The sequence below is a fragment of the Embiotoca jacksoni genome, unplaced genomic scaffold (assembly GCF_022577435.1).
Source record: "Embiotoca jacksoni isolate LCO1_2020_lvr unplaced genomic scaffold, fEmbJac1.0.p SCAF_32, whole genome shotgun sequence".
Taxonomy (NCBI): domain Eukaryota; kingdom Metazoa; phylum Chordata; class Actinopteri; family Embiotocidae; genus Embiotoca; species Embiotoca jacksoni.
The window spans coordinates 405,122-420,856 of record NW_027185384.1 but is presented as its reverse complement, the minus strand read 5'-3'; the positions used below and the strand labels follow the sequence as shown (position 1 = coordinate 420,856).

Here is a 15,735-nt window from a genome sequence, read left to right as displayed (position 1 = left end):
CTCCTGTAGTCTCTTCAGTCTCCAGTAAACAGCAGTCATGGCGACAGTGGTCCAACCGCTCACGCTGGATCGAGGTAAGGCGCTCGGAGCTTTTCATTTTATGCTCGTCGTCCGAGACATTTTTCTTGTTCACCCTTTAAAAACTTCAACCAGGATCTTGCAACCCGGATTAGATCCAGGTGTTGTTGTTGTTTTTTTTTTCCGCCCTGCTCGGATTTCCTACATATTATCTGCACGGGTCCTTATCCCAATGACAACAGCCTCTGAGCTCGCGCTATTCTAAATACAAGAAAAGCGTCCAGCTTGTCGGTTCTGTGCGCGTGCATGCGTGCATTTACATTTACATTTACATTTTTTTTTTTTTTTTTTTTTTTGCAGAACGAAGCGCTCGTTTCCTCCGTCAAACTACTGTGGGGTCTTTTAGACACCTGAAAAAAAAATGAACACGCTTACGACGCGTTTGGTTTATTCCATCCGTATTATGTAACCTCCTCGGGAGTAATGTCCCGTTACAGATCGCTTTTTGATCTTCATCTGCAAACGAAAAGCTCCCGGAGCGCTTCGGCACGCAGGTCTACTTTGTCAGACGGGAGGCAACTTTGTGTTTGAACTGGGCAGGTGCAACACCGGCAGGTGGGTGTCCTGATAGCGAATATGAACAAAGGTGTATTTTCTTGTCTTTTTTTTTTTTTTTACACTTGTCGGATGAATACAGTGTGCAGGCGAACTGTAATTCAGGACTAATGATGTCATGTGTTGGTGGCGACACCGTTTCGCTATTGAATCTCAGGTAGTGTTTACCAAGAGCTGCTTGGGTAGTAATTGTAGACCACGTGACTTAAACACATATTTGTCGCCCACCAACCCCGACGTCATTCATGTGGTAGTAAAGCCCCCCCCCCACCCCCCAAGGGGGACATTTCGCACCATTGTTATTTGTTCTATTTCCCCTCTAAAAGAAAACAGCTGCAATCATTTAATAATTTCAGGTAGAAATGTAAAAAATTAATAAAAAAAAACAAACTTAAGGTCTCTTCAGTCATATCATAGTAAATACACTCGGAGGTTTTTAAGTACAACATGTTCAACATACACACTTAAGAAGTAGAGAGAGTCGTGCTAAATCCCTTTACTTTCTTGTTTGAGTCTATTTTTAGGTCACAACTGACAAATTCCCAGTCATTTCAGACCAAAATGCATACGAGCTGCTGGAGTGTAATATTGCATCGGCCTTACATGGCAAACGGATGCTGTCAGATATAGACAACGGAGACACCTTAGCTCCTCTGTGCCAAGTAAAGCTAGCGTCAGCTCCCCAGTCACTTCTAAGCCACGGGAGGGGACTATAAATACACGTTATCTGCTGGGAGCATAAATTATATTGCAGGAATTAATCTGATTGATGTCACATGTTATTGCTAATTCAGGTAATTACCGACATTAGCATTTTCTGTTCGAGAATCAGATTGCCCATATGCTCCATTGCAATTTGTTCTTGTCTGAAGTTTAATGCCTGTGGGCAGTCAGGCTTTACTGATGCACAATCTGCTGCGTGCAGAGGTGCTATACCATGAAGAGTTGATGAAACGGGCCTAAGATTGCACCAGGCGAAGAGATAAACAATGCAACCTAAGCTTTTCCCACCCACCACTCCTCCTGTAGATTTATAGAAAGAGGCTTTGCTGTATTAAAAAAAAAAGCAGGCAGAGAGGCTAAGAGTAATATCTTTGGATCTGTTTGTAGTCATTTGCTGGGGCAGTGACTCAGATGTGACCTCAGCGTGCACACGGGGGAAGGAGGGGGGCGGGATGAGGGGGTTGGGGGATCCATATTCACATGAATTCGACCAGTCACCCGCTGGCAGCTGTAATGGCACGAGCAGCAGTAATGATAGTTTCACACAGGAGCCGTCAAGTGAGGGACAACATTATGGGCTTTCTTCTTGCTGCTGCTGCCACTTTGGAGAAAACACTATAATTGCTAATGAGGAGGTGCTCTCGTCTCTGGGCTGGGTGGAGGCTTTGAGTTGCTGAGTTTGTCAAACAAACGAACATGTTCATTTCCAGAGCTCTCACCCGGCCCGCTGGGTCACAGCAGGATGAAAAGATCTTGCATCACTGGCCTTCCTGTTATTGTCAGAGGAAATGATCGTGATAAGCAGGCTCCGATCGAGAACAATGGATTTGAACCTGTCATCCTCTGCAGAGCTGGCATTTAACCACGAATACGACGACCTCTCCATGCCAAATAGAGAGCGCAGACGGCATTGCGACAGAAACTTCTCGAGATTGAGTAGCACGAGTTTCTACTGTGAATCTCTTCAAAGAGAACATTGTAAACATGAATACAACAAAACTACGGGGGGTCCACATCAGCAGCACAGCTGTGCTTTGAGATAAAAGTTAAACAGCAGCATCCTGCATGCTGTTCATGAAATGCTCTCATGCTGGTGTTTAGTGGGATAACATTGACCACGTTCACCCTCTGAGGTTCGCGTGTTTCCACGAAAACACTTTACTATGTTAGCACTAAGCAGAAAGCTACAAGTGTCAACGTCATGTCAACGCTAGAGGATCTCCAATCGCAGGAAGCTTAATTTTTTTGGGGGGGAGGGGACTAAGATTTCACATCCAGCAGCGATTACCGTTGGGGATATTTCAGTCTGGCCTGAAAGCAGATAACAAGGCTAGAACAATATATTTAACTGGAACCTGCCAACCTAAAGTTGATCTGTACCTCCTGTGGATTCAATACATGATCAAAAAAAATAAAAAATGTTGTGTTTGCAGCTGAGGTACATTAACGCTCACAACCTGCAAGTCTACGTTCCATGATTGCAGAACTTTAGTGTCGCGAGTGAATCAAAGCTGCACTCTCAAGCGCTTACCAGAAATGTTGGGCTTTGAAAGACGTAGCTTCTCTGCTGCACCTCTTCTTTTCCCAGTGACCTCGGAGAACCTTCGGAGAAAAGCTGTAAATTTGTTGCATTTAACCGCCCGTTATCAAGGACATATACCCGACGAAGGGCATGAGAGCGTTCGATTTTCAATCGGTTCAAAGAGGGTTTTTGTTCCTCGCGCAGAATGCAACATCTCGCTGAGTTTATCGAGAAAGTGGTTTCTCTACACTTTATTTCTCCCCGTGAGGCTTGTTGAACACAAGTTCAAAATGGCAACTCTAGAAAGAAGCCTTTTGCCTCTTGGAGTATGACTCACTGTGGTTTTTCCTCGTTGTGTGACAAATCCACATCTCCTTCTCTCAGCAGAGAGAAAGGAGTAACCGCAGCCTGCTGCTGGCCTTGTTTTGTCTCCGAGAGATCACGGCGAGTTCACTGATTTGAATCTAGGCCATATTTGCGTCACCTTGCTCTCAGTCACACCGGCGATTTGAATGATGAGAGGGGCGTTGACATGCTGACGTCACACGCATTTGTTGATATTTAAAGACGCCTCCTGTTAATGCAGAAGTAAAGGTTCTCTGAGTAATGTCTTGGAGGGACACTGCCAGTAATTACCCAGGAAGAAGAAGACAATAAGAGTGTGATGTTTCCTGTCTCTGCTTTCACCACAGGCTCCTGCAGGAGCCATTAGCCCTCCAGGAGTGATTTATTTGTCGCTATGAGGGAGATCATCGCAGTGGGGCAAATTAGACCTCATTCTCTTGGCACGGGGACAGGACTTGCTTGGTAATACCTTGTTGTCCCATTTTACTTATTCAGAGGGTGATTTTTTTTTTTTCTTCTTCTTCTGTTTTTATGGATGGATTTAGCAGCAGAGTTGCCAAGGGCACCAAGGACACCCAGGTCAGAGGAGAGGTGGCAGATGGCAAGGCCTTTTCAGGACAATTTATTCTCGCATGCATGACATCCAGATAGCATCTCTCAGGGTCGATGGGAGTCGGAGACGGGTCATTTAAGCCTTTTCTGTCTGTCCTGATCTGCAATAATCTGAGTTTTAAAGAAAAGGATCCTCAGGTTTTACAGATTTGATCACAGCTTCCTGGTTTAATGGGCTCAGCCCCTGATTTGTGGACGTGTTTATTTACATTGCTGCAGGTTTGTCAAAATGACGCTTCCAAGTACTGAAAATGAATTACACGAAGTTCTGCTCACTGTTATAAATGGACTAATTATACCGGAAAAACTGGAGCGCTCCCCGGCGTGGACACATCCCCGCAACAATGCTGTGGAGCCTCGTGAAGCATTGAAGCCTTCGTTACGTGTCAGTGTGGCTTTGTTCAGCTTTATGGCTTCCCTTTAATCACTAAATGATGAGGATGACCTTTTTTAGTCCCAGTTTAGAGGAGCTCAGGCAAATACGTTTCCAGGGTATTATGCTGCACAGACAGTGTCAGGTACAAGCGTTTTATTCCACATTTCACATTGTATCTCAATATTGTTATTAAATAGATATCCCCCCACCCCTGTGCACGTCAAAAAAAACAAACTAAAAACCAAAACCAGAAAACCTTTTGCGTGTGTGTAAAGTGAATTAGTGTGTGGTGAGGTGAAGGGTAGCTCTCTGTGGGATTGAATTACATAATGTATTGTGCATTATGGGTATTGTCGATAAACTGCCAATTTAGTGCACCGCTGAGTCTGTATTATTCATTGCTCGTGACAACAAGTATTTATAAACATCCTCCCCCCGTAATCTCGTCATCATCATCCATCCATTATTTTTTTAGTTCCTTCCAGGAATTGATTTGTTTGAACTTGCTCCTACTACTCTACTAATAAGTAAAAGAAAGGCCTTGGACATGGGGCTTTTGCTTTTGCTGTTTGAGAGATTCACACCACAACCGGCTGTGAAAAATGATTCGTAATCCGCAGCAAGAAATCAAAGATGTTAAATATTTTGCCAGCTTGTCTGCTTCTCCAGGCTCCCTTCTGCTGCCTTCATATTGATGTCATGAGATCTTGTTTTGTGACATGGGAAATCACGTTCAGCATTCAGACATAACTCTTATGATCAGTGTTGCTCGTAAAAAAAAAATTGGCGTGTCTTTGTTCCTTTTTAAAAGTGACTAATGGTATTTTTTGAATATTTAAATGTCATGTTTTGAGAAAAATTGAATAACAGAACATATTCATCATCGCTCATTAACCATCAAAATCTCTCAATTCACAGATCAAAGTTTCAATTATCTGTCTTCTTGCAAGCATGGTAAATCCCACTTGAAGAAGCAATAAGCCCTGTAATCAGTATATGATTGCATATTAATTCAGCACTTTGTGATTGCAAAAACAAAATATTGCACTAAACGCTGAAGCCCTCACATCCTTTGAACTGACGTATAAGAGCATAAAAGCAGAGCTAAGAGCCAGCAGTAAAATCTGTCGGGCACAGAGAAGTGTCCTGCAGGTTTCATGGACGATAACGCCACAATTAATGTTGGTTTTTGGAAGGCTCAGTGACGAACCGCCATAAATATTGTAAGACCGTCATCAACGCACGACCGAAATTTGTTCTGAGAAAGTATTAGTGAAGTCTTGACGGTCCAATAATTAAAAACTTGCTCTGAACTTTTAATCAGAAAGTATCACTAATGAGAATGCCCTCGTCCCAAAGTATAGCAGAGGGAAATTAACTACTGCCAGGATCACTGCTGGTGTCATCACTCTGCTTAATATGGCAGCAGTGCATTACACTGTAACTGTATCTTGATGTAGCGTGCGCTCATTTACATTGACTGGTATCATAACTCCTCATGGACGTCGAGTGATACTCTTTAATTACAGCTCGTGAATCTTCTTGGCACTTTGTGATACCGTTGTCTTTTTTTCTTTTTTTTCGAAATTCTCTTTTCTGGCAGATAATGAGAGAGGAAGGTACTTTTTCTCAGGTCATTGTTCTGTTAAAAAACGAATTTATATACGACGGCATCAACTTCCTTCCCTCTGTCGTTGGAGAAGTTTCTGTCAAATTGCACTGTGAGAATGACTCAATTGCTCACAGTCTGTTTGCCCCAGAGATGTGCTAAATTTGGCAGTTGTCAATGACATGATTGAGCACGGAATCCTCATTGAGGCGAATGTAAAAACCTTTGCAGATGTTGCACACATCTGGAGCCGCTGACTCCCCCCAGAGCACAACACTGCTATTCTCTGGGTTGAGAGTAAAAATCAAACGTCGAGTTCCCTTCCGCTGCATTATCAGTTAAACTCTGATTAGGTCAGGATTCCTGTGGAGTCGAGTGGTGGCAGAAGTGGCCAAATGTTTACTGATGACTCAGATGCACAACTCAGAGGGTGAAACGAGGGTTAACTGTGCTGAAGGTAAATAGCAGGCTGTTGACAGCAAAGAAACATAACAAGACAAACTGTCAGGAACAAAAAGGCCGCGCTGCAGAACAGGCAACGTGGTGAGAAACTGAAAGGAGAGGGTCAGGTATATAAGGTCGGGGGTGGTAATCAGAGGGCAGCGATGGAACCGCAGGTTCTGGAATGACGTGAAAACTAGTAGCTGATAGTCGAACAACAGAGGTTAAAGCTATGAACAATATTTTCTGCCACTGATGAATCAGCTGACTAACTCTATGTGACTCTCATTGTGACATTCATCTCCTGACTTTTAAGTTCCCATCTGCCCGAAGCATCATCTAAAATGTTCTGTTTTTATTTAGGATCCGCAATCTTTTGATTTAGGCTAAAGAGACAGATATTCTCTTCAGGAGTTGGGGGAGGCTCAAATAGAGCGAAAAGAAGTGAGGGAATATTTTGTGTTTTTAAATCTATATACAGTAAATCACACTATAAAAAAAAATATTAACAAAGTTGCAGTTAAGCAAAAAAATAAAGTGAAATCTAATTTGGACAACAGGAATTTGTACGTGACTGCAGTTGAATTTGATTCAGAATAAATTAAATAACAATGGCCTTAAAATTAAAAAGAAGTCCTGCTCTCAAAACTAAACAACAAATATGCTGGTGATACTTTACCGTTACTGATGCATTGTATATTACAAAGCGTCGTATTTGCAAGTACTTGAATTCCAATTAAGTGCAGCGTTTATTCCAAGACAGAAATCCTTGGTATCCACGTCTTAAAGTACTGTTAAGGAGGCCTTTCTGGTGCATGTTGTTGTAGCACATTCGGGGTGTTTTGTCAAGAGCGGGATCCCGTTTCCCGTATTTCCCTCCAGCTGAAGTTATTCATAGACCGAGCATGTAGCAGGCGTAGTGTAGTGCGGGTGTCGGACGCACACTTTGTGTCTTCTTGAACTTTGATTCATTTGTTCCGTCGGCCTCTTTTTCTCAGTTGAAGGTACAACATGAGATGGTCTTCTGCCGGGTTTACGACAGCGCACACGCTTTCTCTGCTTTCATGTCATTTCGCTGCACATCTGACTCGGGAATCATTTCCTGTTCATGTGACCTAACTGTGAGCCCCTGCAGTCATCTCAGCAGCTTTGTCATGGGAAAAAACTCCCCTTTCAATGCCTCCTCCCTGTGGGGCATTTACACTCCTCTGATTAGCTCAACTGATGGCCCACTTTCACATTTATGCTGAAGTTCTCTTGTGGAACATGTTTTGCTTAAACCTGTGTCGGCTCATTTGAGGGTTGAACTGAAGACATGAACAAAAGGGGAAAGGACTTTCTCCCACCTCATGATTGGCAGGAAATAATGCAGCAAAGTGTGCCAGTTTATCAGACCCGTAGTCGTGCAACACTGAGACCATACCTTGATTTGTTTACACATATTCTCACGGCTGTATCTCCTGCGTGATCAACAGCGAAGCAAAGTGTCTTCACAGCCCTGTTTTCCATGTGCGAGATCAGATATCACTGGGAGCATTGAAAGGGAAAATGTGTCAGTACAGTGCCAGCAGACATTTCATTACCTGTGAGGCGGTCTGTGAAAACCAGCGAGGGATATGACTACCACTTATTATCATTCAGTTTCATGTGGCCTCTTGCAATTACATTGTCTTGTGGTGACTGTTTCGGCGTCTCCGTGCTTTTAAATGGGGATTAAACTACAAAAGGACATGATATGTGTTGACTGGAGAAGTCTTAAGGTGTCTCAGTTTTTGCGGTACCTGTCACTGTAGGTAACACTGAAAGATTTAATTGAATTTAAACTCTGTGCAGCTCCTCTGTTTGATGTAAAGCTTCTGAAATTGAAAATGACCCTAATTCAAGTTGGAAAGATCACATCAGGAAATGGCTAGGCATCAGTTGTGATCAGCGAGATGAAAGCGCGTGCGAAAATGTCTGCAATATCAATCTTTTGAAGTTCCAAGAAGCCTTGATGTGTGTAAAAATATGGTGCTAATGAGGATGTGAACGCAAATAAGAGAGAGGGGGAAATCTGCATGGCCCCTGACCTTCGTTTAATGAGAAAGAAATGCTCACAAACCTCCAAGACAGATGCCCTTGCTGCTTGGAAGTGTACCAACTCATTATGAGCTATTCTGAATCAGTGGGGTTTTTTTTTATATTCAGTCAATTGAGTAAAAATAAAAGAAAGACCCATTCACCTTGATAAAAAAAAAAATATTATTACTGCATACGTTAGGAGGGGTCGGCGCTTTAAAAATCCCATATGGTGGACTTCTTTTTCAGATTAGAATATGTATGTAAAAGACTGAATGGATAAGTAGGACGCTAAGGACACGAACAAAGCTCTGTTTCTTTCAACACATGATACCGAAAAGGCCGCGAGACCGACTTCTTCTGACTCTCTAAATGACGTGTGTGTGTGTGTGTGTGTGTGTGTGTGTGTGTGTGTGTGTGTGTGTGTGTGTGTGTGTTATGAGCACCTTAAATAAGATCATCATGTCCTCACCTAAAAAAAACGGAATAGGTACAGTAATTTGATAGTTGGAGAGTACCAGCTGCAGGCGTACCAGACTTTCGTCGTCATGGTAACAATATTATCGCAGCTTGGCAAGGTTTAGGGAAAGATCGTGATTTGGGTGTTGATGAAAGTTGTGCGATGTACGAAACATAAATGACGCTACGTACATTGAATGCGAGCGGTTTTTGAACTCCCTCCTGCAGAAGAAAGACGCTGTTGATGTTGCTATTAGTTAAAAAAAAGGAAAAAAGTCATTTCTCACCGCAAACAAAACCTTATTTACCTCATCTGAACTATCTGCATGGCTAAATACCAAGAGAGGTTGGACTGACTGAAAACACGACGAGCTGCCATCACAGAAAACATATAACCGCATGTATTGAACCATATGTAAGGTTCTTTTGCTCAGACCAGAGCACAAAAGAGAACATTTTCTCAATTACTCACACTCACACCAACGCTGAGGCAGGTGCAGGTTCGCATTCACAATAGTCAACCAAGTGTAAAGGGTCATAAACCAGCTTCAATACTGTTCAAAAAGGCAGGCAAGGGTCAAAAAGATGAACAGGGCATTGAGAACAAAGACTAGAGCAGCAACTATAGATGTATCCTTGGCAGGTAATTGAAGAATCGCTGAACCTCTAATCCAAAGAGTAGTTGGTTGTCCGATCGTAATTGTCTGATCAAGAGCCAAAGTTGGTTTTCTTTTCTTTTTTTTTCTAATCTTTTCTAAAACCAGAAATGAAAAAGTGTTAAGAATGGATTAAGCAGTTTTCTCTCTGTTATCTGCTCCCATGTAAGCTGTAATCGCTCCACAGAGTAGCTTATACCACCCGCGGCAGTAGGCCAAAGAGCAAACCTAATTACATTTATTTGTGAGGATATATAATTTTTTGGGGGGAAAAAAACAACATCACTGTTCGCATCTAGTTTATGTGTGGTATTTCACCACGAAGATGAAGCCATTCCTTGATGATGCCATAATTTAGGTTAATGCTCTGACGTGCTCTTTATTGAATTTTACTCTCTGGGAACCGTAGCCAATCATTTTCCAAACACATCTGATGTTCCCCATCCTAAAAGTCTTTTATTTTGTGGAAAGAAATGTGTTTAAGAATATAGAGTACGTAAGGAAAGCAACCAAAGTAATAACAGTGACCCATTTGGAGGATAAAAACCTGCCACTGGTATCATTTTAAACTGCATTATGTCCCAAGTGATTTAAAAAAAAACAAAAAAAAACAATTCGCATGCATAGGAACTGTTACTACGAGTGGGCGGGGCTTCGTGAACAGTCCCACTGGGGATAAGAAGCAGGTGCACAGGTGAGGGTGGGGATCAGGTGACAGGAATTGGCAGGAGCCTCACTGAGGCTAGCTGCTGGTTAGAATATTACTGAGGAGATTTATAATGACTGACAGGCAAAATAGACCTGAAAAAAGTTGCACAAAAATAAGTAGAGTTCTAGTTACAGCGTGTCTATTCACTTATCTGTGAGCATCTTAACATGAGACTTGAGTTATTTGATTAATTATCCCGAAGAGTCGACTAGTATAACTCTCACTGGACTGTTTCTCCAGCCAGCCAGCCGTATGGTCTCGATGGGAGCTGAACCTGCAAATCCAAGCAGATCAATATAATCCTCTGTGCTTTATTACGGGCCGCTTGAAATAGAAGCGGGTATTGGATTTCTGTGGGTCCTGCTAATTGTGCCCATCTCCAGTATAAAGGTGAAATTCTGTGAAGCGTACTGTAGGATGTTTGTGTTTCCTTTTTTATGGCCTTATACGGTCTTTACAGTAGTCAGCGCTCGACGCAGATTTTTCTCTCGTCTCCCTCAGGCCTCCAAGCAGTAAAAGCTCTTCTGTTCGCCGTCTGTTTTATTGAGTTATTCAATATTCCCAGAATTCAATATCAGCACGTTTGTGTGTGTGTGTGTGCTCGTATCACTCATGTTGCGGGGACATAAATCTGTTTGCAGAGTTACATCGTGGGGACCAAATTGTGAAGTCACTATAATATAAATCATGAACTTTTAAAGCGAAGATTTGGTTTGCGGTTCGGTTCGGTGAAGGTTAGGATTAGACAAGTCATGGTTACGGTTGGGATAAAACTCCAGGAAATGAATGGGAATCATGAAACATGACGGTGTGTAATCGTGTTTGTGTGTATGATATCTCTGAGCACAGTTTGTGCTTATCACATTTCTAGAGAATAGAGGCACTGCTTCACCCTTGTAGTAAGTTAACAGAGTGGAAAGACCTTAGTCAGGCTGTATGTACTGCTTGTTACGGTGTCACCAGAGTTTCTGAAGGTGTCCATTTTCCTTTACTGTGAAGATGTAGGAGCCCTGAGATCAACTTCAGTTGTTTTCAGGGCTTTGACTTGTGATTCATTTTTTATTATTTTGTATTTATTACTGATCAACCCGATGATAGTTTGTCTAAAGTGTCACAAAATCAGTTTTTTTTTTTTTATGTCTGACCATCAATCACAAAACAAATCCTCATATTTAAAAGCTGGAACTGATATTGGATTTTTTTTTTTGTTTTGTCAGATTTGTTAAATAATTCCTTATATTAATTGATTAATCAACTAAAATCAGCGCTGTTTGTTACCAGAGGTAAACGAGTCGTGTTTAGTTGTGTATGCCATTTTCTTTTGCATTTCGAGGTACAAGTATGAGTGAAAACATGGACTGTAATCTAGAGAATGACTTCATGGGTATTTGTACCTGTTGTGTATTGATCGATCGCTGCTGAGGATGGTTGGAAGCATGCTGGGAGCTGTGCAAGGCTGGAAAAAAAAAAGATGCTGAATCTAAACCAGCAGCTCAGCTGTTAGTCAAATGTGGTGCAGCGGTTGTGTTACTGTTGGCACATTGTTGTAAAGGGACAAGATTTGCTCTTGGTATATGTTTGCAAGCTGTTTATAATTTTGTTATCAATATCCTCCGTACTGTAAATGAACTAAATTTCATAAAATTTGGTACAAACATCCACCTGCACTCAAGGATGCCCCGATTCGAATTTGGTGGTCAAACGTCACTGGGATCTCATTGAAACCATTTGTGGCTATAATTCAAGAATTCGTATGCTGCTTTTAGCAGAATTTCACACAAATGACGTTATGTTCAGCAAAAACACCACGAACGTTATAATTTCTTTCAAAATCTCCATTGCATATCTGAGTCTGGGCAGAAATGGATGTCGTGCTGTCTCTGTTTTATACCGTTGAAAAACTGAATATTTCAGGGAGTTTGGACTTTCCTTCTATTCTTCCTGTTCAACGCCAAGTGTTTTTTTTAACTGATCTTTGCATTCGCACACACAACAATTAATTGAGTAATCAGTAAATAATAGACGGACTGAAAGGTAGTAAAAATAATCTTTAGCTGCAGGCATTATCATGTAATAACAAGCCACGGTTATGTATTTGAACTGCTGGGAAACTCCGCCTATCGACTGCAGCGTAAAATTGCACCAGTCATCCGTCTGTGCGTGGTCACTAGTCTCGCAGGCTGAATTAAACATGTTATCGACCCAACAATCCAAGTCCAGTGACTGAGCACAAAATCACCTCCCTCTCCTTCCATTTTGCATCATCATTTCGGCCTGCCTGTTTCAGAGGGCAAGAAATTCATCAGCAGGGCTGGCGGACTCGTTCGGCGCAAGCTAATTAGGGGTGGAGAGCTCAGAAGACCGCAGAGTCGCAGCCTCTAACTTAAGGCTTACGGTTTAGTGTAAATGCTTTAGGATGCCCGAAGGTGACTTCTCTTTTCAGGAAGTGTTACCTTTGAACAAATTAGGCCCTGACTTATTCCTCCTTTATTCTCATGAATACAGCTAAGCCAATACAAACGATCCATGGCTAGGATTGCTATTCTATCTTCCTTAGAACTGCTGGCCTTCACCGAGTCTATTTCCATTATCCCACCCATTGATTCGCTCTAGCGCCTTTGTCATGGCTGTGCTGTTAATGTAATTGAATGGGTGCATTTTTTTTTTTTTTTTCCACTCTCTCCCCTTGGCATGAGTACCCAACACACACACAAACACACACACTCACACCCCGTGTCTCTCTCTCTCTCTCTCTCTCTCTCTCTCTCTCTCTCTCTCTCTCTCTCTCCCTGCCAGATGTTGCCAGGGCTATCGAGCTGCTGGAGAAGCTGCAGGAGTCAGGCGATGTTCCCGGTCACAAGCTCCAGTCTCTGAAGAAGGTCCTTCAGAGTGAGTTCTGCACAGCCATCAGAGAGGTGAGTCATTGTCGGGCAGGGAAGCGCTGGTCCGTGAACATGACTTTTGATTCTTTTTTTTTTTTTTTTCTGTGAAACTCTTTCTTTTCATGACCTTCTCATATATATATATATATATATATATATATATATATATATATATATATATATATTATTTTTTATTTTTATTTTTTTTTTTTTGTGCACCACTCCTCCAATCAATCACAGCGCTCACTACTGTGATGAGTTTTCTGTGGAGTAGCTGTTGAAGATGCTCTTCTTTCACGTGTCCAGTCGGGTTTCTGTGTTGTCCATCTCAACACCTTCATACTTGAAGTCCTTTAAAATGAGCTGAATTACAACTTGTCTTATTCGAAAGAAGTTGACCACTAACTTGACACCAAGTGGTAACCACCTCATGGATTATGAAATGCCATTTTGAAGCATCCAGTCTGGCATTTTGGTTGTCACCATTTTTTGGGAACCAGAATTGACCATATTTTGGCAACCTAACTGCACCCGAGGCATGTCAATCAAACCGGGCACAGCGAAAAACATACCTCTCTTTGAGGTCTAATATCTAATTCATTTTGGAATCATTTTCAGAAAGAGCACCAGAACATTGATCAGAAGGAGTGAACTCAACTCATGACACCTTAATAACTTGTGCAAAAACAATTATTGACTTTGTATTTTAAAGTCAATGAATTCAAAGCTTTTTGAATGGGAGCCAGAATTGGATTTCCTAGTAGCTCTCAGTGCTATTGCACCTTTAGGCCCTTCCACATTGGCTTAACTTTTCAGTCTGTTATTATATGCACTCAAACTTCCAATCAACCTTTTGGTCAGCTGGTCTAACAGACTGCAGGTGTTTTAAACCGCAAAGAAAAGCTGTTATTGTAGTTACTCCCCGATAGCGTTGTATTATCCAGTCTCGCTAATATGTCAACAGCTCACTGTTGTTGCTTCTAAACTCAACAGTAGGCTCGGAGCTAAAATAACAGAATCAGAGCGTCTTTCTTCAAGTCATTGTTGTACTACATCAATCAACAAATGACTGCAGCATAATGAAAATGTCAGAGCTTATTTCTCTGCCTTATTAAAGCTGTAAAGGAGTTTCTGACTGCATGAAAAATTCACATTGAGCATGTGAATGATCGGGGGGACATAAAACATAATCTCGTTACGCTGAATTTTAATTAAGCAAATGACTGCTGGAGAGTGTTTTTTAATAACGCTTGACAGGGACGAAGTAAAGTGTGAATCGTTTAATTTCTATTTTCTTTCCTCCTCTTGTTAAAATGCTTTCATTCACATGCGCACAAAACAGCCACCCACTGATCCGTCATCTCAAGACCATTCATCAGGAGGAACGGGGTTTGAAAGCAAAGAGGAGCATTCACTCCACATGGCACGGCGGCTACACAGCCTGATAACCACAGATCTTGTTTATTTAGCATCCTGTCTGTTGTGATATACTGTCGCATTACACAGTGACATGAATTTGTGAAGCAGACAGCAGTTTGGGAGCCGAAAAACCAGATGCCACGGTGGCCTTTGTGCTGCAAGCCAGTTGTAAACAAAGGGAACATGTAATTTGTCCTGGAATGGAAGACAATTAGCGGACTTGATTAGTATGTTTGGGAGAGCTTCACTTTATTTGCTGAAGGGAATTGTGGTTGTAAATTAAAGGGACATGGAAAGATTTTATTGCTGCAGAGGAAAAAATAAACTCGATATGTTTGGAGTATCAATCTCTATCAATAAGGATTTCCAGGCCAGCGGCTGGGATCTGTGGCTTACTTTCGAAGCCTAGTTTTTTTTTTTTTACTTGAAAACAAAATAATGAGAAAAGGCTCAAAATTGGATTTAACTTTCTCACCGTTAAAAAAAAACTTTTATATTAGGTTGAGCAGAAGGAGGGCTTAAACTTTGTTGTACAAGAACTGATTAGGAGAGGCGAGGAGAGGTGTTAAAACTAAAGGTTATAGTCAGAAAAAAGTTGATTTTTTTTTTTTTTTTATAAAGAAATTATAAAGTCGACGCACTTTAAACCATTACGGACGTTTTTAATATTCACCCAAGACCACATCCGCCCCTCAACCTTCAGACCTGGTGCCTTCAGCTCGCAGCACGCACTGTAAATGTTAATTATGCTTTTGTTGCCATTGGGATACTACAATTTTGTGATGTTTAAACCTTGTTACGTGTTGTCAGCATCTGCTGTGGAAATTTGGGAAATTTGGTTTGGGACATGGTTTGAAAATTTGCTGCGGAGAAAACAAATTAAAAACATTGACAGTGAACATTTTGCAGATTTATCTTTTATTCCTATTGATGACAGCCTGTTTGTGGACTGTGCCCGGAATTTCAAACTGATCAACAAGGACAGCCGTGTGGACTATGTGGGTGGGAGTGTGTGTGTGTGTGTGTGTGTGGGGGGGGGGGGGGGGGGGGGGGGGGGGGAACAAATAGTGATGCTTGATTTGAACCCCATTTGTAATTACAGCTTGAATTCATGATAGTGGGAGTTCATTCATTTTCCAGCCGGTGTCTAGTCATAATAATGGAAAGTTCACCCACACTGCCAATAACCCAAATTAGGAGAAATCAATCCTGACATAATGTTACGTAAAAGCTCCTGACATCATGCACACAGACAGAGAGGAAGAAAGGACCAGTCTTCTCCTCTCACAGG

General features: G+C 41.8%; 1 protein-coding gene across 2 annotated transcripts in view; it reads left to right on the top strand.

Moving 5' to 3' along the window:
* lin7a (lin-7 homolog A (C. elegans)) overlaps positions 1-15,735 on the top strand; it is a 33,589-nt gene continuing 17,854 nt past the window's right edge. For both annotated transcript variants that reach the window (XM_069164857.1, XM_069164858.1), the window contains exons 1-2: positions 1-74; positions 12,940-13,058. In XM_069164857.1, the coding sequence (XP_069020958.1) occupies positions 38-74; positions 12,940-13,058 (156 nt within the window). In that variant the 5' untranslated portion in view covers positions 1-37. The remainder of the gene's footprint in view (positions 75-12,939; positions 13,059-15,735) is intronic.